General features: G+C 35.9%; 4 protein-coding genes, 1 non-coding gene and 1 pseudogene across 5 annotated transcripts; 4 read left to right on the plus strand and 2 right to left on the minus strand.

Annotated features, from left to right (window-relative positions):
• The first annotated feature begins 596 nt into the window (after positions 1 to 596).
• On the plus strand, positions 597 to 3197 carry LOC108852677 (ABC transporter G family member 9-like; annotated as a pseudogene).
• A 3805-nt stretch (positions 3198 to 7002) lies between these two features.
• Positions 7003 to 8429, plus strand: LOC130511915 (NAC domain-containing protein 72). Its single transcript, XM_057009770.1, has 3 exons — positions 7003 to 7286; positions 7381 to 7649; positions 7736 to 8429. The coding sequence occupies exons 1-3, from the start codon at positions 7106 to 7108 to the stop codon at positions 8186 to 8188; spliced, it is 903 nt and encodes a 300-aa protein (XP_056865750.1). The 5' UTR covers positions 7003 to 7105; the 3' UTR covers positions 8189 to 8429.
• A 595-nt stretch (positions 8430 to 9024) lies between these two features.
• TRNAF-GAA (transfer RNA phenylalanine (anticodon GAA)) lies at positions 9025 to 9097 on the minus strand. Its single transcript has one exon. It is a non-coding gene; the product is annotated as a tRNA-Phe (tRNA).
• Positions 9098 to 9153: 56 nt separating this feature from the next.
• Positions 9154 to 10647, plus strand: LOC130511917 (uncharacterized). The gene is made up of 6 exons (XM_057009772.1): positions 9154 to 9616; positions 9705 to 9782; positions 9905 to 9939; positions 10031 to 10086; positions 10174 to 10272; positions 10380 to 10647. Exons 1-6 carry the CDS (start codon positions 9212 to 9214, stop codon positions 10436 to 10438), a joined length of 732 nt encoding a protein of 243 aa, XP_056865752.1. The 5' UTR covers positions 9154 to 9211; the 3' UTR covers positions 10439 to 10647.
• A 6193-nt stretch (positions 10648 to 16840) lies between these two features.
• LOC130511916 (protein SPOROCYTELESS-like) lies at positions 16841 to 18150 on the plus strand. Its single transcript, XM_057009771.1, has 3 exons — positions 16841 to 17464; positions 17569 to 17736; positions 17850 to 18150. The coding sequence occupies exons 1-3, from the start codon at positions 16979 to 16981 to the stop codon at positions 17997 to 17999; spliced, it is 804 nt and encodes a 267-aa protein (XP_056865751.1). The 5' UTR covers positions 16841 to 16978; the 3' UTR covers positions 18000 to 18150.
• Positions 18151 to 22513: 4363 nt separating this feature from the next.
• On the minus strand, positions 22514 to 23771 carry LOC130510714 (zinc finger protein CONSTANS-LIKE 4-like). The gene is made up of 2 exons (XM_057007299.1): positions 23024 to 23771; positions 22514 to 22927 (listed from the first exon to the last, which is right to left on the minus strand). Exons 1-2 carry the CDS (start codon positions 23552 to 23554, stop codon positions 22772 to 22774), a joined length of 687 nt encoding a protein of 228 aa, XP_056863279.1. The 5' UTR covers positions 23555 to 23771; the 3' UTR covers positions 22514 to 22771.
• Between the last annotated feature and the right edge of the window lie 1768 nt (positions 23772 to 25539).

A 25539-nucleotide genomic window follows, 5' to 3' on the forward strand; every position in this document is an offset into this window, starting at 1 on the left:
CTTTCCCTATTTTACAAAATATTTCTTTCTTAAAAGTAATGTAAAAATGCTGCTATATATAAAATATTTACTCCGTTAATATTTAAAGAGTGATGTTTTGGCTTTTACTTTTGTATTTATAAAATTAATGTTTGAACTTTAACTAATGTATTTTTCTTTTAAAATATAAATTAAAATCTTAAAATATGATTGGTAGACCTTTATTGGGAAACAAAAAAAAATAAAAACAAAATCAAAAGTCATAGGTAAAAGTATGTATTTAATCATTATTAATGTGGGAAAATCTTAAAACGTTAATCTTTCGAATACAAATGAAGTATTAATTAAAGTAATGTAAAAATACTTTTTGTAAGATTCTTATTTTTAATTGTTATTTCAGATTTTTTTAGTAAAGAAAAAGTAAAGAAAAGCGTAGAAATCTCTGATTGATTTGTTATTTATTAAACCCAAATCTTCCTTTTTCAAAGGATCGAAACAAACATCCCACTCTAAAAGCGTGCTGAGTAACAGAAGCATTTTTTCTAAGAATCTTCCGTCTATATATCCTTGAAACGCTCTCCCTTTGCTTACGTGAACCCTATGTCTCTTTATTTGAGTAATCGACTTTTTTGTAATAAAATTAGATTGCATGTTTTAGTTTGTCGTCTGACTCTAGAACTCCAAGAGCCAAGAAAACCAAAAATTTCATTCAACTTTCTCTCCTTATCGATTCAGTCCAAAATTTCCATTCAACTTCTCTCCTTATCGAATCAGATTTATCAATTAAGAGTTTTTTAATTAGTAGAAGAGTATTTTATTTCGTTTCGATCGAATAATTACCTGTGACTAGGATTTATGCATCATCAATATTAGGAATGGATAATCAAGAAGTTATGGATATTGAAGCTCAGATTGAGGATAACAACGATGATCGAACCCTTCCTTTTTCAATTTTTAAAAAGGCTAATCTTCCTATTACTTTAAAGGTATATAAATTTATTTACTCATACATACTCTATGAGAATATACAGTTTTTTACATATGATAAATGGAGAATACACATGTGGTTCATTAGGTTAAGAAGTGTTCATTTGTGTAATTTCGATATACTGATTAAAAATATATATACGTTATACGGATAATTTCTCTAATTTAATTATTGTAACAATCTTTTTGTGTCTTTAACATAGATCTGCTGATTCAGTTTTGTTCTTGATGTTTTGGATCAGTTCGAGAACGTTGTGTACACGGTGAAGGTGAAGGAACCAAAAAGCTGGCTAGGTCAAAGCAAAGGCAAAACCGAAGATAAGACCATCTTGAAGGGAGTAAATGGGATCGTTAAACCGGGAGAGATCCTGGCTATGCTCGGTCCCTCAGGAAGTGGCAAAACCAGCTTGTTGACCGCTCTAGGAGGGCGGGTTAGTGAAGGGAAAGGGAAGCTCACAGGGAACATATCATACAACAACAAGCCATTCTCCAAAGGTGTGAAGCGAGCCACCGGTTTCGTGACTCAAGACGATGCTCTTTACCCTCACTTAACTGTTACCGAAACTCTAGTCTTCACTGCGCTTCTACGGCTTCCAAACTCTTTCAAAAAACAAGACAAGATCAAACAAGCTGAGGCGGTCGTGACTGAGTTGGGTCTAGATAGATGTAAGAACACTATCATAGGAGGACCTTTCTTGAGAGGTGTTTCGGGTGGAGAGAGGAAAAGGGTTAGCATAGGGCAAGAGATTCTTATAAACCCTAGTTTACTATTTCTTGATGAACCTACTTCTGGTCTTGATTCGACCACAGCTCAGAGGATCGTGTCCGTTTTGTGGGAACTGGCTCGCGGTGGAAGAACGGTCGTGACAACAATTCATCAACCTTCAACAAGGTTGTTTTATATGTTTGATAAGATTCTTCTCTTATCAGAAGGTAATCCGATCTACTTCGGGCTTGGATCCAACGCTATTGATTATTTTGCTAGCGTTGGGTACTCTCCATCCGTTGAAAGGGTTAACCCGTCAGATTTTCTCTTGGACATCGCAAACGGTAGGCCTCTCATCGTGATTTCTTGTTGAACGAGTAAGCTTTTAATTTCTCTTTGATGAATCTCATATCAAAACATGGATATATTATATCTATAGGTATTGGATCAGATGAATCTCAAAGACCAGAGGCTTTGAAGGCAGGTCTAGTTGCTGTTTACAAAACAAATCTATTGGAAATGTTATCAATGATCTGAAAGAGCAAGACGATCATTATAACCAATCAATAGAGAGTCTTGGAGATTCTAAGCATTTTGGAGACTGGCCAACAACTTGGTGGCAGCAGTTTTGTGTTCTCTCGAAGAGAGGCCTTAAGCAAAGGCGACACGATTCTTTCTCTGGCCTAAAGATTGGTCAGGTTTTGTTTGTGTCTTTCTTATGTGGTCTCCTTTGGTGGAAAACGGATCTTGCTCATTTACAAGATCAGGTAATACACTTTTTGGGTCTATTTTCATTGTGTAAAAACATATAGATAATGTGAATATACTTGTGTTTTATTGATGCAGCTAGGGTTATTGTTCTTTATGTCATCTTTCTGGGCGTTCTTCCCTCTTTTCCAACAAATCTTCACGTTTCCCCAAGAGAGAAAAATGCTTGAGAAAGAACGCTCCTCGGGCATGTACAGGCTCTCGTCTTACTTCATGTCCCGAGTTGTCGGTGATCTCCCAATGGAGCTTATTCTACCAACCATTTTTCTCATAATCACATATTGGATGGCTGGTTTAAACCCAAAACCTGTAAACTTCTTTCTGACCCTTCTTATCCTCCTTGTCCACGTCCTTGTGTCTGGTGGGCTAGGATTAGCCCTAGGTGCCCTAGTGATGGACCAGAAGACAGCCACGACACTCGGGTCAGTTATGATGCTGACGTTTTTGTTAGCAGGAGGATTCTACGTTCGAAATGTCCCAGTGTTCATCTCTTGGGTTAAATATGTATCAATAGGTTACTATACCTATAAACTAGTGATATTGGGTCAGTACACGGAGAGTGAGTGGTATCCTTGTGGCGAAAATGGGAAATTGAAGTGTTATGTCGGCGACTTTGAAGGTATTAAGCACATAGGGTTTCATGGTGGATTAGTCTCTGCCTTCGCCTTGGCTTTGATGCTTGTTGGTTATAGAGTAGTTGCTTACATTGCTTTGATGAGGATTGGTAAAACCAAGTCTGGATAATATATAATTTAGCTCTCTCCAGTTTTTGCTTTTGGTTTTAGCACTTTTTGAGTAAGAACGAGTGTATAACACCAATAAGTTCTTATTGCAAATGTTGTTTTTTCCGTTAGAATCATTGGTAAGGATATATGATAAATTATGTTTTGAAATAATTTAGCATATTTTAATGTGATGTTTTGTTTATAATGGATTGATTAACTTGGTCCGGCTCAAGTGGTCATATGATAAGTCATTTCTCAATAAAGGGGTATAAGAATCTAGGTAGTAATATGAAGAACATGTTCTCTGTGTGTTCAAAGGATAAGTTCAAAGCCAATTTAATGTTTGCTTATTGGTTGTGTTCCAAGTTCAAAACATGTTACACGTTGAAATCATTCGTACATGAAAGATTTTTGACCTCACGCGGTTTTAAACTTCGAACACCTAGCTAATATATTTGCGGTGCATAGTAAACGTACTATCTACTTCAAGTAGTATCATTAACGCATTATTTTAGATACTTCAATCAGCAAGTGGTGCTAGCGGAATAATCTTTAATTTAAATTATGCCATACAAATAAGAAGATGAACTAAAAGTTAAGCCAACTTTCTGTGTTTCTAGTATAGTAGCGTTGTGTTATAAAAGAAAAAGGGAAAAGTAACGTCTTTATAGAATAGTCTAATAGAGAAATTTTAGTTCAGGGTTATTTTAGCACCTATATGACGTATATTAAAGGTATGGAGTAATTGTCTGAAGCTTGTGTTGAAGTTACAACTATCTAAATATATTGTCATTTTGTCGAGAAAAGGATCGGCCTAAAATCATCGATCTCTTGACCACTTACAGTTTTTGTAAATAGCCTAAAATTGAGAACGGACTAGTCACCAATGGATCATATATATATACAAACCAGATCCTGCATCAAATTTAAGTGATGTCTAACACATGTGTCATATGCATTTATAAAGCATCGTGCCTTTTATTTTATTTTTTTGATCAAACTTTCGTTATCACCTCACCTTATCTTCTTTAAAGATTTAATAAACATGCAACTTCACAAAGAAAAGCATGCTTTAGAGACATGCAATATATATGTGGACAACTCACTATTATTAGACGCGTCCATACATTTTAACTTTTAATAATTTAATTTATTTATTTTAAAATAAATATAGAAATGATGTTTTGTTTTCATTTTATAATAAAATAGTATTCTACGTATGGTATTTACTTTTGGATAATCTATTAAATTAGTTCAGGATCATCGCAAATTACGGTTTGACTATTTTACCTCATTGCCTCCAAAGCCATATCGTTATGTATTAATATATATTTGACTTTTTGTCAAAAGATCACAAGAATAATATGCACTAATAACTGAATAGCGATTGCGGAGTTTGGTCGACAAAAAAGGCGATTGCGGAGTTTCTTATCAAGACATTTTGCAGTTATGCAAATCGTTGAACCAAACTTGTCGTATCTTTGCTAATATTCAAAACTATTTTCTTACCAAGGAAATGGGTGAGCATGTCCCTCTCTCTGTGAACAAGAATTCTCCACGTTCACTAAAATCTAAAGTACAAAAGCAATCGAAAACGAAATGATTGAATAATAATTAAAGAAAGAGAAAAGAATTATCAAGAAGAAGAAGAAGAATCGAGTTCTTTGAATCGCGCGTCACATGTATTTTATAAAGGCTTGTGACCTGTCCAGCATGGTCCATTGTTTTCACTTGTCATTTGTCAACTTCTTAGGCCATTTATAGTATTTCTTGAGTGGACGAAACCCTAATCACTCTTTTATCTAATTATTAAAATATAACAAAATAAATGAGACAATTATTGAAATAAAACTTCGAATACATTATCAAAAGAGCAACATTTTGTTTTGCTTTTTGAAGATCGAAATACAATTTAATTCAAATAAACAAAAAATTGATAAATAATATTCTTCTTACAATATATAAGAATCAAAAGTAGGAAAAAGCATCATACGTAAATTTCTTAGAAAATGCACTTTTGTTGATATTTTTTTGTCGTCTATATGTGTTAGACAAGCTCAGCAGTATAATTACAAAACGGCGGTTTTGTAATTCTGCAATACGTGTCTCGAATAAACGTATCATTTCTATTGTTTATAGTTAGAACTTTGTGGTATGTACACTTGTTCAACAATTTCTGTCTTTTCTGTAAGTATTATTTTTTCTTATATTTCGTCTCTTTTGACTCTTTCATCCAAGCCCTGCCTAACTCTCCTAACACGTATACATTTCACACGAGTGGGGACATTGCATTCCACGCGTGTCTGAGCCTGATTATTAAGGCTTTTTGCTCAATAGATTTATCTGTCGAATCGTTAGTGCTTCTTCCTTTTCTTTTTCCGACTCCAACCTTAGTGCTTCATGAAAAGATTAATCGTACCGGGCTCAATTATATGGACAACTCTGATAGATACACATCGTTGTTAGGCTTTTCAGAATTCTAGAAGAAAGGACATATGTCTCAACACGTGTCGACTTTTCCTGACGGTTCATGAACCAGAACGACGCCATATTGTTGAATCATTGAATGTAAAAAGGCTTAGGTAAATTAAATTGAAGTTACTAAATAATAGAAATTGTAAATGTCACGAAGACACGAATTATATAAGAGTACTGTGATGAAAGGTTCTCTCTCTGTACACCAGAACTCTCTTATTTCTCTCTAGAGCGCCGACGCGAAACTTCTGTCTCCGGCCGACGGGTGGGCTCCGGTAGCCACCGTCGGTCCGGCTTTTTTGATTTCCTCGTTTTTTCTTTTCTTTACTCGGTTTTTTCGTTTTTTTTTCTGTATCTCTGGCGTCGCATCTTTTGCATGATGGATGATCGGTTTCGCCTCTGACGCTGCACCTTGTCGACGAGGGTGAGCGGTCGGCTCTCTGTTTCTGTGTCGCAAAGTCTCTCTAACGACGACGACGGCAGCTCTTGTTGGATTCCAGTTTCCGGCTGTGACTTGGTGGTGTTTGTGGCTTCGCTTCAGGAGGATCGAGAGTGTGCACCGATGAAGGAAGTGATGGGATAGATAAGATGACTTCGCGGGCTCTGGCTGAGATTTCGGAATTGGTTTCGATGATTCTCTCCGATCAAAGAGTTCCGATAAAGATGAAGGGTGATGTTTATATCTCCGGCGTTTTTCCGGAGGACAAGTCTCAGAGGTTGGATTCGGATTGCTCCGACGAAACGAGAATTCGATTGGTTCTCACCAGCGTTTGTTCCGTCGGACGGTCAGCCGTGCTGAAGCGGTTGGGACATGTGTTTAGATGGGGCGGTGTTGTCTAACACGTGGACGGTCGCTTCGACGCGTGGACATGCCTTTCTTCGAGTTGGGTTTGTTGATGGGCCTAAAAAAATTTCATGTTGTATTTGGGCCTTCCGGATTGTGTAGTTTTTTCGGGCTTTATGTTTGTCTGATTGGGCTTGTACTCTTTTGGGCCTTCGGACTTTTGTTAATACAATACTTTTAGATTTAGATGGCAAAAAAAAAAAAATTACCGTGATGATGTTTTCTCAAAAGTTAATGCAATGACTTAGAGGACTTTTCTCATAATTGTAGTAAAAATCTTACGCATGTTAAAAATGAAAATCTTCGTTTATGTGTTACGCACATTTATATCGCTCCAAGAAATAATGTACAGCTCACTGATAAGGTCGGCTGATTCATATACGTGGCAGTATGTCAATGGCTAAAATGGGTCCCACAAAGAAAATCGTATTAAGATTTTTGAACAGTAAGAAAAGGACGACCGTACTTATCCTCGAAGAACCTAACCTTTTCCACAGCCTATATAAAGCAGCTAATCACCAGCTTGTCCAAAAGATCGACTAACATAAACACATAACTTTCTTGGTTTTTTAAGAGTTTTAAAAACACATTTAGATCGTTAATTGTCTGCTGAAGAATCGAATGGGTGTTAGAGAAATGGATCCGTTAGCCCAGTTGAGCTTACCACCGGGTTTCAGATTTTACCCGACAGATGAAGAGCTTCTTGTTCAGTATCTCTGTCGGAAAGTTGCAGGCTATCATTTCTCTCTCCAAGTCATCGGAGACATCGATCTCTACAAGTTCGATCCTTGGGATTTGCCAAGTAAGCAACACTCTTTTTAACAAAGTCAAAGGTGCTATTTGTTACGAATCATAAAGTTTCTTATGTTCTTGGTGTTGTGTATGTGTAACAACAGGTAAGGCCTTGTTTGGGGAGAAGGAATGGTATTTCTTCAGCCCGAGAGACCGTAAATATCCAAACGGGTCGAGACCCAACAGAGTAGCCGGGTCGGGTTACTGGAAAGCTACGGGTACCGACAAAATCATCACGTCGGACGGCCACCGCGTCGGGATTAAAAAAGCTCTGGTTTTCTACGCGGGAAAAGCTCCAAAAGGCACCAAAACGAACTGGATCATGCACGAGTATCGCCTCTTCGAGCATTCTCGTAGCCACGGAAGCTCCAAGGTTAACAAAACAGAAGCTTGACACTTTCTTCAACCTCCAGATCAATAAATCGCTAAAGTTAAATTTTTTTTGTTTTTTCTTTTCAGTTGGATGATTGGGTGTTGTGTCGAATCTACAAGAAGACGTCGGGGTCTCAGAGACAACAAGCCGTTGCTCCGGTTCAACCTGAACACAGCACGAACGGGTCGTCTTCTTCTTCGTCGTCTCACCACGACGACGTTCTCGACTCGTTCCCGGAGATGAAGGATCGGTCTTTCGATCTTCCTCGGGTGAATTCGCTCAGGACGCTTCTCAACGGGAATTTCGACTGGGCTAGCTTAGCGGGTCTTAATCCCATCCCGGAGCTAGCTCCGGCGAGCAGCGGTTACGGAGGAGGAGGTTACGACGCGTTTCGAGCGGCGGAGGGAGAGGCGGAGAGCGGGTTGAGAAATTCGCAGATGAACTCGAGCGGGTTGACTCAGAGTTTTGGGTACAGCTCGAGCGGGTTGAGTAGTGGCGGGTTCGGACCTTCGGGTCAGACATATGAGTTTAGGCAATGAGAGAGATCATTTGGTTTGGTTGGTAACTCTCGTGATAATGCTTGAGAGGGTAGAGTGGTAATTAATGTAAATAAATAGGGATTTATATGGGCCTTCTACCGATTCGGTTAGGCTTAGGATTCCAGTAAGGCAATGGGCTTTTGATTAGTTTTAATGGGCGAGAAATGTTATAATAATTGTTCCACCAATACCTTGATGGATTCGTCGAATTCTTAAAAAATAAAATGGTTGTTTGAGATTATATTACCATATATGCATTCAACATTCTCAAGTAGTATATATTAATGAATTAATAATTCTCTAACTTCAAATCAAAATGTATATATGAATATTGAATAGAAAAATGAAACTTCCAAAATAAATGAATAAACGTCTTTAGAAGTTACGTTCATTGGTTAACATGCACATCATGATCCACACTTCTCGGTCACTAGATAGGGACACTGAGTTTCTAACATTGTATCCAGATCTAAATTACCATATGGAATTGAAAATCCATATTTACACTCAATCTTAATAGATGTATAAAAATTGAATCGGATATCTCACTCAATCGCATCAAACCATAATGCAGTACAATAAGACATAAGATAGAAATGTTAAAGGAACAGACTTGCTCAAAAAAAAAAACAACTGAGCTTTAAGCCTTAACTGAAGTCAAATTCCAGTTTTCTTTACATGTCTAAAACGTTGCGTTTAAAGCAATAACCACGTCTCTCTTTAAAAGTCAAACTTGTGTTTTCCTTGCATCCCTAAAACGCTGCCTTTCAACCAAGTAAAATTAAGAGAGAGAAACGCCGCGTTTCAAACACGTAAATCCCAGAGAAAAAAACGTTTGCGGTGAGCGTGGATCGAACACGCGACCTTCAGATCTTCAGTCTGACGCTCTCCCAACTGAGCTATCCCCGCGTTGTTTTCTTACCATTTCAACTTTATATCAATCTTAATATATCATCGCGAAGCTGTTTTTTTGTTGGTTGCTTGAGCGTTGGTGTTCGGCAAGCAAACCAAAGCATTCAGACGATGATGGCTTCGACTCCGCAGCTTACCCTTTGTACCTTCTCCATACACGATGGCTACAACAAGCAACCAAGAAACAGACCACGCTCCAAAGGACGGAGCTTTGGTCCTTCTCTGCTCGGAAACAAGTCGGGATTATTAAGAGCTAGCGTGATTGAGCTTCGTCAGAGACGGCCAGCGATGATTGGTTCGAAAGAAACTGTCTTTCTAACAAGAGAGAGATCTCTTAATCGTAAAAGAAGAGTCTTTAAGGTTAGCTGTAACAAAGGTTTGGACTTTAACGGCGGCGGAGATAACAACGGGAACAACGGGAGGATCCTCGGGAACCTCGCTTTGGCTATTGGTTTGACTTATCTCTCTATGACTGGTCAGCTTGGTTGGGTTCTCGACGCTATTGTATCCGTCTGGGTAAATTATTAACACTCTCTCTGTGGTTTATCTAATTTTGTATGCGTATGGTTTAGTTGAAAGTTCTCTTACAAATCTGCCTCTGCAGCTGGTTGTGGTGATTGTTCCAATTTTGGGGTTGGGAGCTTTTCTTTGGTGGGCACAACGAGATATTGTCCAGAGTAGTGTATGCCTTCTTGTCTCTTTGGCTTAACTTAAAGATAGCTTTTCCATAGTTTGGCGAAAGATTTATGCTATTCTTGAGTTAACGTTAGCTAGAACTTTTGTGTTTTGATACGCTTTGTGCAGTGTCCAAATTGCGGAAACGAGTTTCAGATATTCAAGTAAGGATGTCTATCACAAGAATCAAATCCCTCCGTTTTTTTTTCAATTGTTGTTCCTAAATCAGCTGACTAAATATTGAAATCGCTGCAGGTCATCGTTGGACGATGAAGTACAGCTTTGCCCTTTCTGCACTCAGCCATTCTCAGGTTGAAAAGATGAATCCATAACTTTTAGCTTTTATCGAAATATATCGGTTTTTGAAGCATTAGCATTGTACTTCTGGGAAAATGCAGTTGCGGATGATAAGTTTGTTAAGGAACCAGTGAAATTTTCCAACCAAACTACTGCTTTCGGACAAGACCTGAATGGGTTTTCTTCTCCACCTAAGAAAGGTTCTTTCTTACTTACCCAAATGTCTGCTTTACTTTGTGCAAATGTGTAACTGAGAAGTCTTGTGGATCCAATGGTGAGAAGAGGTGTATTGTTTTTTTTTTTGCAGGAAAGGGTTTCTCAACAGCGGTAGTGGACATAGAAGCTGAAGTAACAGATGCAGACTGAAAATGCGACCCAACATATTTTCAAGTAGACCGAGCAAAGAAGATATTGTAGAGACAAAACAACAAATTCGTGCAAAGAGCTCGGTGTTGGATATAGAAGTAATATAGATATACACATCCACCTGTATATATACATGTCCTTCCTTGACATTGTTATTACATTTTGATCTTATGTTGTTTGAAGATTGTTTGAAGTAGTAGTTTCCCATCTACGACTGTTTTATGTTCTTACCATTCACCCTAAGACTTTATATGTTAACAAAATACCAAATATAGACCAGTACCGAAGCTTTAAAATTCTCAATCTTTTGGCTTTCTTGGCGGAAAGAGTTCTCTGTTTCTTGGTAACGTTCTTTGAAGCTGGCCTCTTCAAAGCCCATTTAAGGCTTGTGAAAATAAGTTTTTCATCAGTTGCCCAAGAATCAAAATGGCTCAGTAATGTTAGAGTATTTTATATTCAAGAATATGCTTGGGCATTTTATCCGGATCCAAAGATCTGAACCCGAAAATACAAATACGGATTCGGATCCGGATACATGATAAAGTACCTATTGAATCTGTATTATTTGGAAGGGCAGATTTTGGTCCGGATTTGCTTCCTATCCGAGACCCGATAGTGTACTCAAAGTATCAGAAATTATTGTAATATATTTGGTATATTTGGATGATTGGATATGTTTTGATATCTCAGATATTTTTTTAAAATTTTGGGTTTGGGTTTTCGGGTAAAATTTTAGATTTTCAGAAAATATAATTTGGATATTCAAATAAAAAAATTGGATATCTTTTGGGTTTTCTGATCTGATTTTGGGTATATTTTTGGGTATTTTTGCGGTTCTTCAGATATTTTTCGGTTCTTCAGGTATTTTTAGAGTTTTCAGATCCAGTCCGGGTATCCGACTTTAACTATACCCAAAAATTATGAGTATTTTACGGGTTTGGAATTATAGATCCGAATCGGACCCGGCAAAACCAGTTTCGAAACAAACCCGAAAAATTATAGATATATATATATATATATATATATATATATATATATATATATATATGGGTCTAAAATTTCTAAGATCCAAAGAACCTGGTTCCGACAAGACCCGACCCAAAATCGACCCGAATATCTGGATGTGCAGGCTTATACAAGGTCAATTTGCTTTTTTTGTAGTTCCTTTTACAAAATAGAGAGATTATATTGTATAAATTGACCTTTTCTAATATATATTTAAAATAAATTTTATTTTTAAAAATAGACAATTTATATTTAGAAGAAAACAAAAATTTAAAAAGTTTCTTTCAAAAATAAATAAAATAATATTATATATTTATATAATGAAGCAGAATCTATCTCTATAATAAAGTTTTTCTATTTTAGAGAACAATAAATAGGTGGTTGGTGATTTTGATATGTAATAAATAACAAGTTTTTGCAGTTGGATCATGGTATATGTTTTTTTTTCATGCTATATGTTTTCAAGCGAAAGGGTATCAAAAAGGGTATCTAACTCGCTCAACATTAATCCCCTCTTAATTCCTTTACTCAAGCAAATGCATTTCGAGGAGTACATACATAACGACATGCATAGATATTAATTAAACCTTATATTTCCAACCATCCATATTGTTTATGGCTTCTCCAAGGCTGCTGCTGATCATGAGTTCGACTTCCACGAGGTCTAAACCGATGAAATCCTTTCAAACTCGCCCATCTATCCATATCTAAAAACTACTTATATAACCGCCGATTAATGTTTAATCCGCACAATATATGGAGCTAGCACATTTGCAAATACAGAAGAAAAAAAACAATTTGTACTTTCAGCCTGAAATAGTTGCAGTGTCTTGTTGAAGAACAAGACAAGAAACAAGTGAAAGGGACAATAGCTATTGTTATAATTATTTAATATTTAGAAAAAATTATTCATCACAACAAAAATTCACACAACCCTATTTAAAACTTTCTACTCTTGGACACAGAATGGGGCTCAAATTTGTCTCTGCCTATTGAACGGTCCAGATTTTAACATTGTTTCTGATCCTTCATTCCAAAGTTTTAATTTACAAGTTTTTTTTGTCACTGAATTTACAAGTTTTAACTCAATGGTAAGCGAAATCCATTTGGTCCAGTGGTTTGAGTAAAGATTCATTAATGCTTTTATATCCGGAGGTATGAGATTCAAACCCCAGAAAATACCAGATTATATAGATTATAAAGAGACGAATTACAAGCAATTTTCAGCTTGGTACAAGACGGTTCGGAGTGATGCAGTTAGACGTGTATTATCATCGTCGTTATAGCATAATTAATCAGACATTAAAAAAAACTCAATGGCTAGATAGCACGTAAGCTTTATCAGATGTCCGCTTCCCGCTTCGGAACCGGAATCGGAATCAAAATCTTATAGAAGCTTACGGAATCTTGTTTCCAAAACGTTTTCAAAATGTTCTCTTTAAAAACACGTTAGAAGCTTATGATTCCGTTCTCGGAATCACGCTTCCGTTTTATTTTTAAACCCATTTTCATAATTCATAAAATATAAAAACATAGTTTTTAGTTTATACAAAATCTAAATTTTAATAATAGTGAATTAAAGAGAATAGAAATATACAAATATTAAAATTAATACTATAATTATCTTTATGTATTGAAGCTTTTATTAAAGATATATCACATATTTAAATATATTATGTCAATAAATTTATGAAGTTTTAAAAATAATTATTATCATAATTTATTTAAACTTAATTTATGTTATTCTTATAGTTTTAATATGAAATCATTTCAAAATTGTTATAAATTAATAAATGTTTTATTTTATATTTAAATCATATGATTTTTAGTCTTAAATTATATTAAATTTTCTTATATTTTATATATATATTATATATATATATATATTATATGTATATACGTTTCCAACACGTACCCGCTTCCTAAATTTTTTAAAAATTTCGCTTATGTGCTTCCATACGCTTCCGTTTCCACTTACCCGTTTCCGTAAAGTAGATGGTAAGTTTATCCCCCCCCGGGAGGCTATCTTCATACCTGTATGTTTAACCAAGTGTGGTAATTAATTGTTTTTAGACCAATTTAACCCATCGGTTTGGCACATTTTCATGTTCGGCTTAGAGGCTTACAAATGCAAGCGGTGAGTAGATTGATAAATGAGGAATCTAGATGCTGCGAGGGCGAAAAAGTAACTTAGTTAATCCTTTCCTAAAAAAATGTAATTTAGTTGAATGAGGCCTGCAACAACTGTACTAGTGAGGGAAAGTAGAGAATCTCAGTTGGAGATTCAGATCTAAAGTAATGATAATATAGATCTGGAAATTAAATTCTTAGAAAAGAAGAAATGTTGCTCAGAAAAAGAAGAAATGAAAAAAATAAGATGAGAGAGATGTGGTCCAAAAGAAGGTTTAAGGAAGGGTTTGCAAGCTTGTATGAAAATAGATAGATAAGGAAGATCATTGTATAAAGCCAAAACTAACAGTTGCTCTCTTTTAATCCTTATTTATTTATTTATTATGTTTTATAATTCTCACTGCCCCAAAATTCACACATTTATTCACCCACTCTGCCTCCTTTTGTACTCTATTGTCCACATTTACTCCATGAATATGCACATATAAGACATACTTAGAGATCGCTATAAGAAACAAAAGTATATAATGCATCTTATTGTATAAATAATGTCTGTAATTACATATCGTGTGAATGTTTTTCACAAATGTAAATAGGTTTTACAATTCTGGTAATTTGTCTATGTTTTTTCTTGTTCGGAATCAAAATAATCGTTATATTCTACGATTCATAATTAATTTGATCACGGTGCTTTCAAAAACGGAAGCAACATACTTCATCTGAAATAAAACCTAAAAAATGGTTAAGAAAAATAGAAATCATTGCATCTCACTTCGTTTTCATTAACCAAATAAAAGTATATACTGTATATAATTTGTTATCTTGGTTCTCTCCTAGATATGAGCATTAAAAATTGTTTGAAAGGATCAAAGAAGAAGAAAGAAAGGATCCAATCATTCTTAGAAAGGACACAATATGCTTCACCGATCCCAAGAATCTTTCCATGCCTGCCTAAATCCAGCAATATAAACCCTAGGAGTGGTCCCCGTTCTTACACGTGTCATTTGGGCCACACTTCGTAACTTAACATGAAAGCACATGTGGGGTCTTCCGCTCGGCCTTTGCACATGTGGGGTCTTCCGCTCGTCCATTGTCCTAGCCCACAATTCAATCTAAGCAGTATCTATACTAAATCATGCATCCATATTAGTTTATTTATTCGATTACATATTCTTTTTTTTAAAACATCAGTTAAACTGTATCCAGTAACCAATATATTGTTTAGCTATTTCATTTTATTCTTATTTCATTCTTTCAGTTTTCGTTAATTTTTTTAATCACATGATCTTCTGTGAAAAACAATTTTTTTTTTTTTTGAAAATGACTGTGAAAAACAATTAAACTTACAATAACCATCTCATTTTTTTCTAACTCAAGGATTAGCTATTAGTAGTAATCAGAGGAGATGTTACACTTTGTTAGTTAAGCTAAACCGCAATATACAATCTCTCTCTCTATATATATATATATAAATGACTATATATTTTGTATTGATATATTAGGATACCTTGTTTATTATCTCGCCTTGCGTTCTAGGCTTGGTAGATATGTTGGAAGGGTCACGCGGTTTGGACTTTTCCCAATCCAGACTATTTTTCATGGAATCTAATTGGTTAACTGTGACAAAATCATTCTGAGTAACATCTGTGTATATGATAGATACTCTTGAAAATAATATAAGAAAAATTTAGGAAGATGTTTATAATTATAAGAACACGGTGTAATTTATGTATATATTTCAGAGTTGTTTTCTTAAGATTAGTGTAAAAATAGCCAATAAACAAAATATCTCTAAATAATTTTCTAATTGTAGGTGTTGGGCTGATGCAAGAACTAACATGGATGCAGCTTTAAGATGTTTTTTCTTATATGATGCAGCCATCATTTCTACTCTGCTACTTTTCCCAACCTTCTCCGTAATTCACGAGTCTTGCAATTACTTTTGCTGTAGTGATCATCTTCTCATGTGAAACCATATATATCACAGCCAGTTTTTCCCTTTTGGGTAAAAAGTAAAATTTTCAAATACCTAAAAGCTAATTAAAAGAAATAAAATAAGATATGATAGACACATCTTTTGCATTTAAAATTTTGCGTAAAGAAATTAACAATTAATACAACATTGAAAATATCTTCTCATATAATACATTTATAGCTAAAGATTTCACACTTCACCGTAGATTTACTTTTTTTTAACTACACCGTAGATTTACTTGTAAGCATAATTATCATGTATTTTCATTGAAAAAGGTTATATATATGTATTTATATGTATATTTGAAAGGATAAATATAACTGCGACTGTAACTAGACTTGCCTATTTTAGATGACATGAGCTGAGTAAAATCACGTTACTTCAGACATCGCTTGCTACAATCGGCGAATGGTCTCACGTCCCGACACCTATCTTCTTCTCCGCCGGTTCTATACACTAGTGACCACGCACTGTTTTTATTGGACCGTATGATTCAAACATCACGAGTGAGTCTTGCCCCAACCTCCGATATGCTGCCTCGACGGTACCAAATTTGGATTCTCACAATATTACCTAAGAACAAATATTGCAGAAATAAATCGATAAAAAGTTGGAAGCTTTGATTTTAATATTACATTCTTCGCTCACACAATATATATAGTTAGTCTGTTACAATTGTTGATAAAAGTAGGTTGATATAAATGAATTAATTAGGAGTAAGAATCGAAAGAGAGGAATGCACCATTTAATGGGTATAACCAACAAAAGTGAAGATTAGCTAGTACTAACTACCTTTCTGTTTTGTTGAATTTCTTCCTAGATCCAATGCCTGCATCAATCAATCATACATTCGTGCCATAGCATAATTTCAGTTACGAACTCTCTTATACTTAGTTACTAGAGTAGTTCATTTACTCTTTCCCATGATTATATAATCCAAAACACTAACATAAATACATAATACTGCAGATGTCTCTCGACTTAAACCCGAACAAAATGTGGATTAGTGATTTAGAGTAAACCCATTTTCTGTCAAATGTAACTTGAGTTTATAGACATAAGTTCAACATGCATGCAAAAGCAAAAAGAATAATTATATCTGGTTAACTATAAAAATAAGAAGGTAAGGAAAAGCGTATTTTTCTACTTATCATTTTGAACTAAAAAGGCCTTAATCTTTGACAAAGAAAAAGGCCTTAATCTAGTATAGGGGTTAAAAGTTCTAAGGTAAAAAAAAAGGAGAAGATAAGCTTATCCTCATATAGTCCCTGGAAATAACACAAAGTAAAAAAGATAAAGATAAGTAGATTGCCTGAGTAAATATACACAAGACATATATACAAAGAAATCAGGAATAAGATAAGATTTGAAAGCTATTTGCCTTCTCCTCTTTTCATCTCCCTCTCAAACCTCTTCAGTGATTATCACCAATGGTGACTCCTCTCTTCTTCACGCCAACAAACCAAAACCCAAACGAGCTTATGAGAAACACTTACCTTGTCAACGACTCCAGCGAGAGCCTGACAGAGCCGCCACAGAAGAGTAGTGGTGGGGAACCGGGATCGAAGACAGGTGAGCCAAAACGGAAGAAACCCGCGCTGAGAGGGATGGGTGTGGCAAGGCTCGAGCGACTCAGAATCGAAGAAGAAAAAAAGAACATGATCGAAGCCCAAGGAGGAGGAGATACGTTGGCAGCGAGCCCTAACGCTACCCCTTCACCCGACCCGGGTGTTGTGCTACAAGGCTTCCCAAGCTACGGTACTGGTGGGCCTAACACTCGAAGCATGTTCCTTGGTGGCGGAGTCGGGTCAGGTCAGATCCCGGTTTATCCTCCATGGGGTTTTGTAGAGCCATCTTCAATCCCAAATCCTCAAGTGTATAACCCCTCCAATAATCACTGTGATGTTTGCTTCAAGGTTTGGTTTCAATCGTTTTTTTTTTCATCTAAGAAAAATATGATTGATAATGGTTTTGGCATCCAAAGGGTTTTGATTTTTCTTTATTTTTATTTTTATTGTAGAAGCAACGTATCAATGAAGATCAAAATGTGGTACGGTCCAACGGTGGTGGGTTTTCGGAATACACAGTATTTCCTCATCTTCTTCCACCAGACCAGAGGAACCAAGGCTTCTTCTACGATCATAGAATTGCCAGATACTCAGCTCCACCTTCTGCTCCCACTAATCAGGTTTTTAACAAGGCTACAAATCATACGGTTACATTTTGAACATATATTAAAAGATATATATGCATTTATAGTTGTTGATCTTGTTTTCTTGTTATCAATTAATGGTGTATTAGGGCTCAATGGAGGAACTTTGGAACGGAAACCCTAGGAACGAAACAGGAGATGTGAAGGAGTACGATTTCTTCCCGGTTTCATCAGTGTCTACATCAGTTGGTGATTGCAGTCCCAACACATCCACCATCGATTTGACATTGAAGCTTTAAATGTTCTTAAACTATTTTTGAAACATCTCTGGAGAATTTTCACATTTTTCTCTTTCTATAGAATATAAACAAATCGTCTTTTTGATTTCATATAATAAAGTAAAAAAAAAAAATTATGGAACAGAAGAAGAAAAACCTTTTTGGTGTATGCATCTGAAGGCTAGAACGAAAGAAAGAATCAGGTTTTTGATTACCCTTTTGGTTGTTATTATGAGATTCTAACCTAAACACTCAGACATATGTTCTCTGTTCTCTTCCTTAATTTGTGTCATGAGACATCTCTTCTTTTTCTCTCTCTAAAGCTGTGTCAGATCTCTTGGGGCTTGGAACCATTTTGTGCTTCTTTAGTTATGCAATGATGATGTCACGATTCAGGTTATCATCTAATCCTCGGTTTAAGAACTGTGTCTGATTTTCCTGTTGATTTGATGAGATAAATATATCAAATTGTTCTTCATTTTAGCTTGTCCAAAGATGTTGCACAACATATAGAGATAGATATATGATTTATAACTGGGAGATTGAGTAGCACTAGAAGATCCTTATCTCTTTTTTTTCAAACACCTCCTTTCATCTATAATCTTATATATATATATATATAATTGTCTTTCATCAAAAAAAAAATTATATGATTGTGAAATTTTTAAGCAAAGTTTTTTTATGAAAGAATGTCAAATTTATTCAATCAAAAGCCTTTGTTGCATTAGAGTGCTGCATCATTGAGAGGGAGAAAGATAAATCAAAAGAATTGTGAAACTGAAAAAAAAAAGAATCAAGATTTGTTGTATTGAAGTGTCTCTTTGTACTTGTCTCCTGCCAGCCTATATGAGAGAGTTCTATTTCTCAATATTTGTCCACATATTTTATGAGTAGAGGATGTGGCGACTCAGCCTCACCATGCTTCCTTCTAATCTTTTCTCTCCAAATCACATAATGCATGGTCGGGAATATCTTTTGTTTGCACTAGATATGTAATGCAAACCCAATTCGCTGTGTATTTCTCTGCCAGCATCCCTTTTATCAGCTTCTCCCACATGAAAGCTAAATAAGAACATGTGAAAGTAGGTTTTCCCGTGATTCCCATGGCCCTTTGCATAGGACACACAAGGCATTGATTTTTGAGTCCCATTTTGTTATTCGATCACACGTTGCTAGACGATTCTTCATCGCTAGCCACTGAAGGGAAGGAATACTTGGGCGTCGCATATTGAAACCAGACTCCATTTGACCAGCTACATGCTGGATGCTCCTCTCTTTGTTTTTTCTTTTTGTTTTTGATGCCCTACTCCTCTCTTATTAGTCCCCATGTGTCCCTTAGTCCAAAATTTCTTCCTTTGTTTGGCAAACCTTTGCATTTCCACAAAGCAATGCAACATCCATGTTCTGTGAATTCTTCACCCGAATAAATCAATCTCAGCCTCCACCTTATTTAACAGGTCGTCCCTATGATTCCTCTTCCTGTGTTCTACGATTGTTATATAGGTAGAACTGTGTGTTGGATATACATATGTTGTCAGTTTTTCGTAAAGATGCATCAATCATGCACTTTTAATTGTTAAATTCAATGTATGTTTGATATATATCAATATTCAATAGAAAGTATATGTTGTCTGTTTTACTTTTAACAAAAAAGGTATATGTTGTCTGACATATTGATCGAGTCAAATACTCAAAAAGTCAAATTTGTAGCTTTTCTTTTCCACCAGAAAATATGACATATGGGCCCTTAATATAAAAACCCGGCCCATTAAAAGTAAACTAATCAGATAAACAGTTCCACTAAGCTGCTTCGCAGAACGTTCGCGTGTTCTTCAACTTATTGTTCTAACTATGATGCAAAATATGTATTAGATTGTCAAAGCCTAGGGTTTTAAAAAGAAAATATCAATGGTCTTTTGCTTGATTTAATTCAGTGATCCGTCTTGTGTGCTCTTTGAAGGTTACAGCTTTAGAAGGAAACTTGACATTAAAGCTTACACTACTTCATCGTTACGAGTTGTCTTTAAATACCATCACTGCATATAATTTGATTATCCAAAGCTTAATTATCTTCCTTTTACAGATGAGTAAAATGCGTCTTAGAAGCTCACTGGATCAACCTTCTTCACAGCTAGGTATATAGAAACTACATTTTCGGCTTTGAAACTACCATATGAGATTTAGGTAGATTTGTGCAGAGGAGTATGTACGTGTGTGTGTTTGTGCTATCAAATTTCAATCAAGAGATCTCTGGAATCTCCTCTGGCTTCATTATTCTCAGTCCACTTTTGTTTTTTATTTTATGATTCGCCATGTATGAATTTTCGCATTAAACAATGAAGGAGTTGGTATGAACACTAAAACCCTTTTGTGACTATGATCTTCATCGTCGATCGATCTGGTTTGATTTAATTCCAATTGATACAAAAACATTGATGATGATTTGCTATATAGCAATTTTTCCAAACTTGACCAAGTCATTCATAGCTGGTCCACCCCGATTAAAACTAGTTTGGGAGGTATATTGTAAAAAAAAAAAGTATTGAATACCACATTTCATTTTTCGTTTTTGGTCATAGTGAATGACAACTGAATTTCTTTAAAAACTTGTCACCTTTAGTCTGGCCTGTTCGATCCAGTTCAATAAATGATTCGGAAAGACAAGTCTCGTCACCTGTTTCAGTTTTGAATTTATATCCTTCATTTATGATGTCTCGTTCGTGTAAATGTAGATCACGTTATGGTTGAATAAATGAATGAATGTTAGGTGATTAATTAGTGTACAGTTTAAGGCTTTAAGCTAATTGTCAAACTCAACGTATGGGATAAAGACCATGTCCATTACTTTTTGGTTTTGACTTTTGAGAGTATGGACTAAAGCTTGAAACTTTTGACGATAGTCATGCTTTGATTGTGAAAGCTAGGCCTGCGATTTCGGTTTTCCGAAACCGAACCGAACCGAATTTTCGGTTTTCGGTTAACCGGATTTCTTAAAACTAGTTCCGAAGAAAACCGAAATTAAATTCGGTTCGGGTCGGTTCGGAAATCGGTTTTGTTCGGTTTTCAACTTATTTCCGAAAGTAACCGAATTGTTAAATGGTTCACCCAAAAATTTTTTTTTTTTTTTAATTCTCGGATATTTTCGGTTATTTCGATTAAGACCTGAAAAAATTACAAAACATCAGAAAGACAAACATAAATCAATACAAGAAAAACATATAATTGTTCGTACTTTTTTGAAATTCACCTAGTTTCAAAATAATACTGAGAATGTCCAAAATACAGAATCAGGGACCAAAAGAAATCATAATGATGAACCAAACAAAACATGAAATCAATTGCCCTCTCTACGTAGTTCATCATAGACTTCACAATTTCCCATCTACATAATAAGAAAAATCAAGTTAGAGAGAAAGAGAGTATCAACAGACAACACACAAGACACTCATCAATTGACAAATCCTTCGACATGAACTCACCCTAAACGTCTAAACAACAAATCCATCCCAATTCATTATTCCAGGCACTTTCACACTGATAACCGACTCCCAAATCAATTGCAAACTCAAACCCTAAACTGGAAATCAATAGACAAACCCTAAGAGACACTGTCACACTAGTAATCAATAAATAATTTGACACAAATCATAAACCCCTAATTGATAACCTTAACTCCCAAATCGAACGAACCCAAACTCAAAAACTACACAGAACTACATGACAGATTGAAGAACCTACCTTGTTGTCGGAAGATGTGAGAATCAGACGACGGGAACGAGATTGCTAGGGTGAGAACTGAGAACCGCCGAATCGAAGGCACATGTTTGAGAGAAAAAGAGAAACTGATTAGGTTAAGCCGACAAATAAGGTTGGAGAAATGTATATATAGGTAGGTTAAATTTCGGTTAACCGATCGGATATCATGAACCGAACCGAACCGAGACACTAACCGAACATTTTTAAAACAGCTTCCGATCGGTTTGTTCTTGATAACCGAACTCTAACCAATTTCCTTAATGCTCGGTTCGGTTCGGTTTGGACCAATCGGTTCGGGTCAAAATCCCAGCGCTAGTGAAAGCCACCGAATTTTCTTAAACAAAGTAAAACGTGTTTTGGTAAGATCTGAATATTTCTTTATATTATCCAGAGTACTATGGCATACAAAAAAGATGAGATCATGTGAATCAACGAGGATGATGAGATTGAGATAAGCTTAAGGGAAGTAAACATGAAGATGATATGACATTATCCTCATGGACCATCGAAAACAGTTCGCAGACAGGTCAGATATGACAGGTTCAGTGTTCTTGGCGAATGAAAGAAACTTTCACGACCCATAAACCATAAAAATTCTTGAAATATATATCATCTATTTTCTGAAGTCCCACAATTTTATTTTTGAGTGGTCGAAATAACAACGCAAACCACAATCAAGTACTTACTTTTTCTTTGCGTTAAATCAATGTGTCCATTTGTCACCCATTCTCGCCCATTCCTTTGATGCATGAACTTATAATCTAAATATTAAATTCGAATCTAATAATAACCATTTCAATACATAAGAATCCAAATTAATTACTTAGATAAACAAAATCAGAAAATGATATTCAAATACAAACATTTAAAATTACAAAAAATGAACTACCTCATCACTAAAACAAGTCTTTCGTTAGAAGAAACGAACGGTGGTGATTTTACCCAAAGAGAAAGAGGAGAGAATCAACGGCTGTGAGATCTCTCCTCGTTTTGGAAATGGCAAAGAACAGAGAAAACAACGACGAAGAAGATGAATATCAACGGCGTCGTTCAATGTTTCGGAGACTCTCTCCTTCTAATCTGATGATAGAGTTAACCGCAGCCGTTGATTTGAACACTGGTTCCTCTCTTGTCGGTCGCTTCAACGGCCGAGAACAGTTTGACTCTTGAGCTGAAGAGCATCCGATCTCCTCCTGCAATTTAAAAAAAAAAACATCATTTAGAAAAAGTTTTTAAAATAACTTATAATTGTTAGGACAAAACTGACTGAGAAAAAGACATATCCGTACATCGTAACATTCCCTGTTCCTCTTCGCCACCGGACCTCCGCCTCCACCGTCAGACGATGATGAACTCACTACAGGAAGCGGTTGCGCCGCCGCAGCCCACGGGACAACTTGATTTTCAGCTTCTTCCTCATCATCTTCATTTTCATCATCATCACTGTACTCCTCGTCTTCATCTTCGTCCTCATCATCATCGTAAGACTCCGCGCCGTCGTCATTATCGAAACCATTGATCTCCTGGCCAGGACTCTCCGTCTGAATCCTCTCAGTGCTGCTTACGCCGTCTCTACCGCCGGCCGCGGATTTAAGAGCGACGCAAGAGTCGCAGACGGAGAAGGTGGGGCCGAGGCGAAGCCCCGTGGCTTTCCACGGCGTGGGTGACTGGCAGGCGCTGCAGAGAAGACATCGCGCGTGCTTAGCGACGAGGAAGTTAGCGCCGTGAACTTTAGCGTCGCAGTGCCAGCATAGACTCGCCTGATCTGACTCGCAGTACATTCTCGCAACACCTTCGCATAAATCACACTTCTTTCCCATTAGATTCAACTCTCAAGAGACAAGATTGTGTCCTTTGTTTGTTCTTGTTTTTTCTGGGGACAGTAAGAAGAGGAAAGTGCAAGTTGCAAGAAGAGGCTAGTTTCGTCTTTTTCTGTGTCCAGCAAAAAAAATCTATTTCTCTTCTTTGGTTTCAGTTTCACAATGGTTTTGTTTTATAGAGCACCCATGTTTTTTTTCAATTCTGTCATTCTGTGGTCAGGAATAAGGAAGGAACCATCTCATTTTATTTAACAATACTTAACTTCTTAGAGTATTGAATTAATTAGAGACTAGTTTAATCTTTATATTAAGAGATTCGTTCAACTTTTTTTTTTTTAACTCAGCAACTACTTCATATTACCCAAAACAATGTCTTACAAAGTTCATATCAGCCTCTAAACAAGAAAACAACCAACTAGGCACCATAAAATACAGTTTAGGAACAATAGACGCAAACGTAGCAGTCTCTTTTGCTATTCTATCAGCAACTTTATTATCACTCCTATGGTAATACTTCATTTCATAGCCAACTGTACCAGCAAGTAGGATATTAATTTTTTGGATTATAGACTTCAGCCTTGGTCATATCTCTTCTTCGACCTTGAGCATCTTCACTAAAAAAACATTTTATTATATTTTTGTTGGAACAATGATCAGTTCTATTTCTATATCTGCAAAAAAAATTCACTTGCTAGTAATTCTTTATTGTTTAAGATTTATGGCTTATCCTCGACTTTAGTTTTAGGGATAAGATGTTTTTGTTTAACTTTTATTAGCACTTAACAAAATATTTTCGAGACATTTTAGCTTCATAACCGTACAATTTGCTCAATAAATACCAATAAGTCATCTTGTGACAGTCGGTTAATTTAGCCATAGATGCTAGAAGCCAGAAAGTTAAAACAAAAGACTCGTGTGTTTAAACCAAACTTTAGTATGTACTTACTTACAATTATAACTATTCTTTCAGGGAAAGATTATAACACTTGTACAGTCTTATAGAAAGGTAATCAAGTTATTGTATATTCATCTATCGATTGCAGAATTTATCATGGAACTGTAAATTATATTTTATGTCTTTTCGCTGATATTTCAATCGTGATTAGGTATTGCGAATATCATATGACAGGAATGTCAAATGAGTTTGGTTATTGGGTTTAAATCCTCGGTTATTAAAATAAGTATATACTTGTATATATCATTATTTGAACATACAGCTCTGGTTTAATATGTACCATAGTTTTTTTTTTAATTTGAAAACCACTTAATGCGTATGGGCCCATGGCGACCAACTCTTGGTTGAGTTTCGAGATATTTTGTGTGGAGATTTTATAATCGATGACGTGGCGAGATCTCAGCCATGATAGAAGGAGAGAGAGATTCTGCCCTGTCCTACGTGGACGAATCAGGTTCTCAATGAGCTAAAGAGCCACGTGAGCCCACCTGGGCGTTGTCTGGACCGTAAATAGAAGTCCAATGGGCCCCAGTATTCTCTCTCTCTCTAAGTTCTTTCTTTTATAACCACTTGTTTTGTTTTTTTACTTCTCCCATACTTCTTTCTCTTTCCAAAGTGATCCGAAACATTTGTGTTTCTTTGCTTTTGCGGTAGAGATAATAAAATGAAAAATTATATTCGTATGAGGGTGGTGGAATAAACATTTATAATATAACCGAGTATGATTTACTTGGACCATAATTCTCTTATGTCTTCTTTTGTTATATGGTTGTATAATTTGTGGTGAGTGTGTGTATGTGGCTCTGGCGAACTCAGTATAGAAAAATAAAAGTTAAATCTGTGATAAAGTATAACCACATGGTGATGTGAAGAGGAAGTTGTGCACATGTGGCATGCTTTGATATGGGGAAAGCCTACGTGAAGAATCAAAAAGAATCAAAGGAAGATGAGATGTCAAGATGAAAACCACCAGAATGCACGAAGTTTGTGGTGTGTGGTAGTTTGCTTCTTTACTGTGGTTTCTCTTTTA

This window comes from Raphanus sativus, chromosome 4, assembly GCF_000801105.2.
Source record: "Raphanus sativus cultivar WK10039 chromosome 4, ASM80110v3, whole genome shotgun sequence".
Lineage (NCBI taxonomy): Eukaryota > Viridiplantae > Streptophyta > Magnoliopsida > Brassicales > Brassicaceae > Raphanus > Raphanus sativus.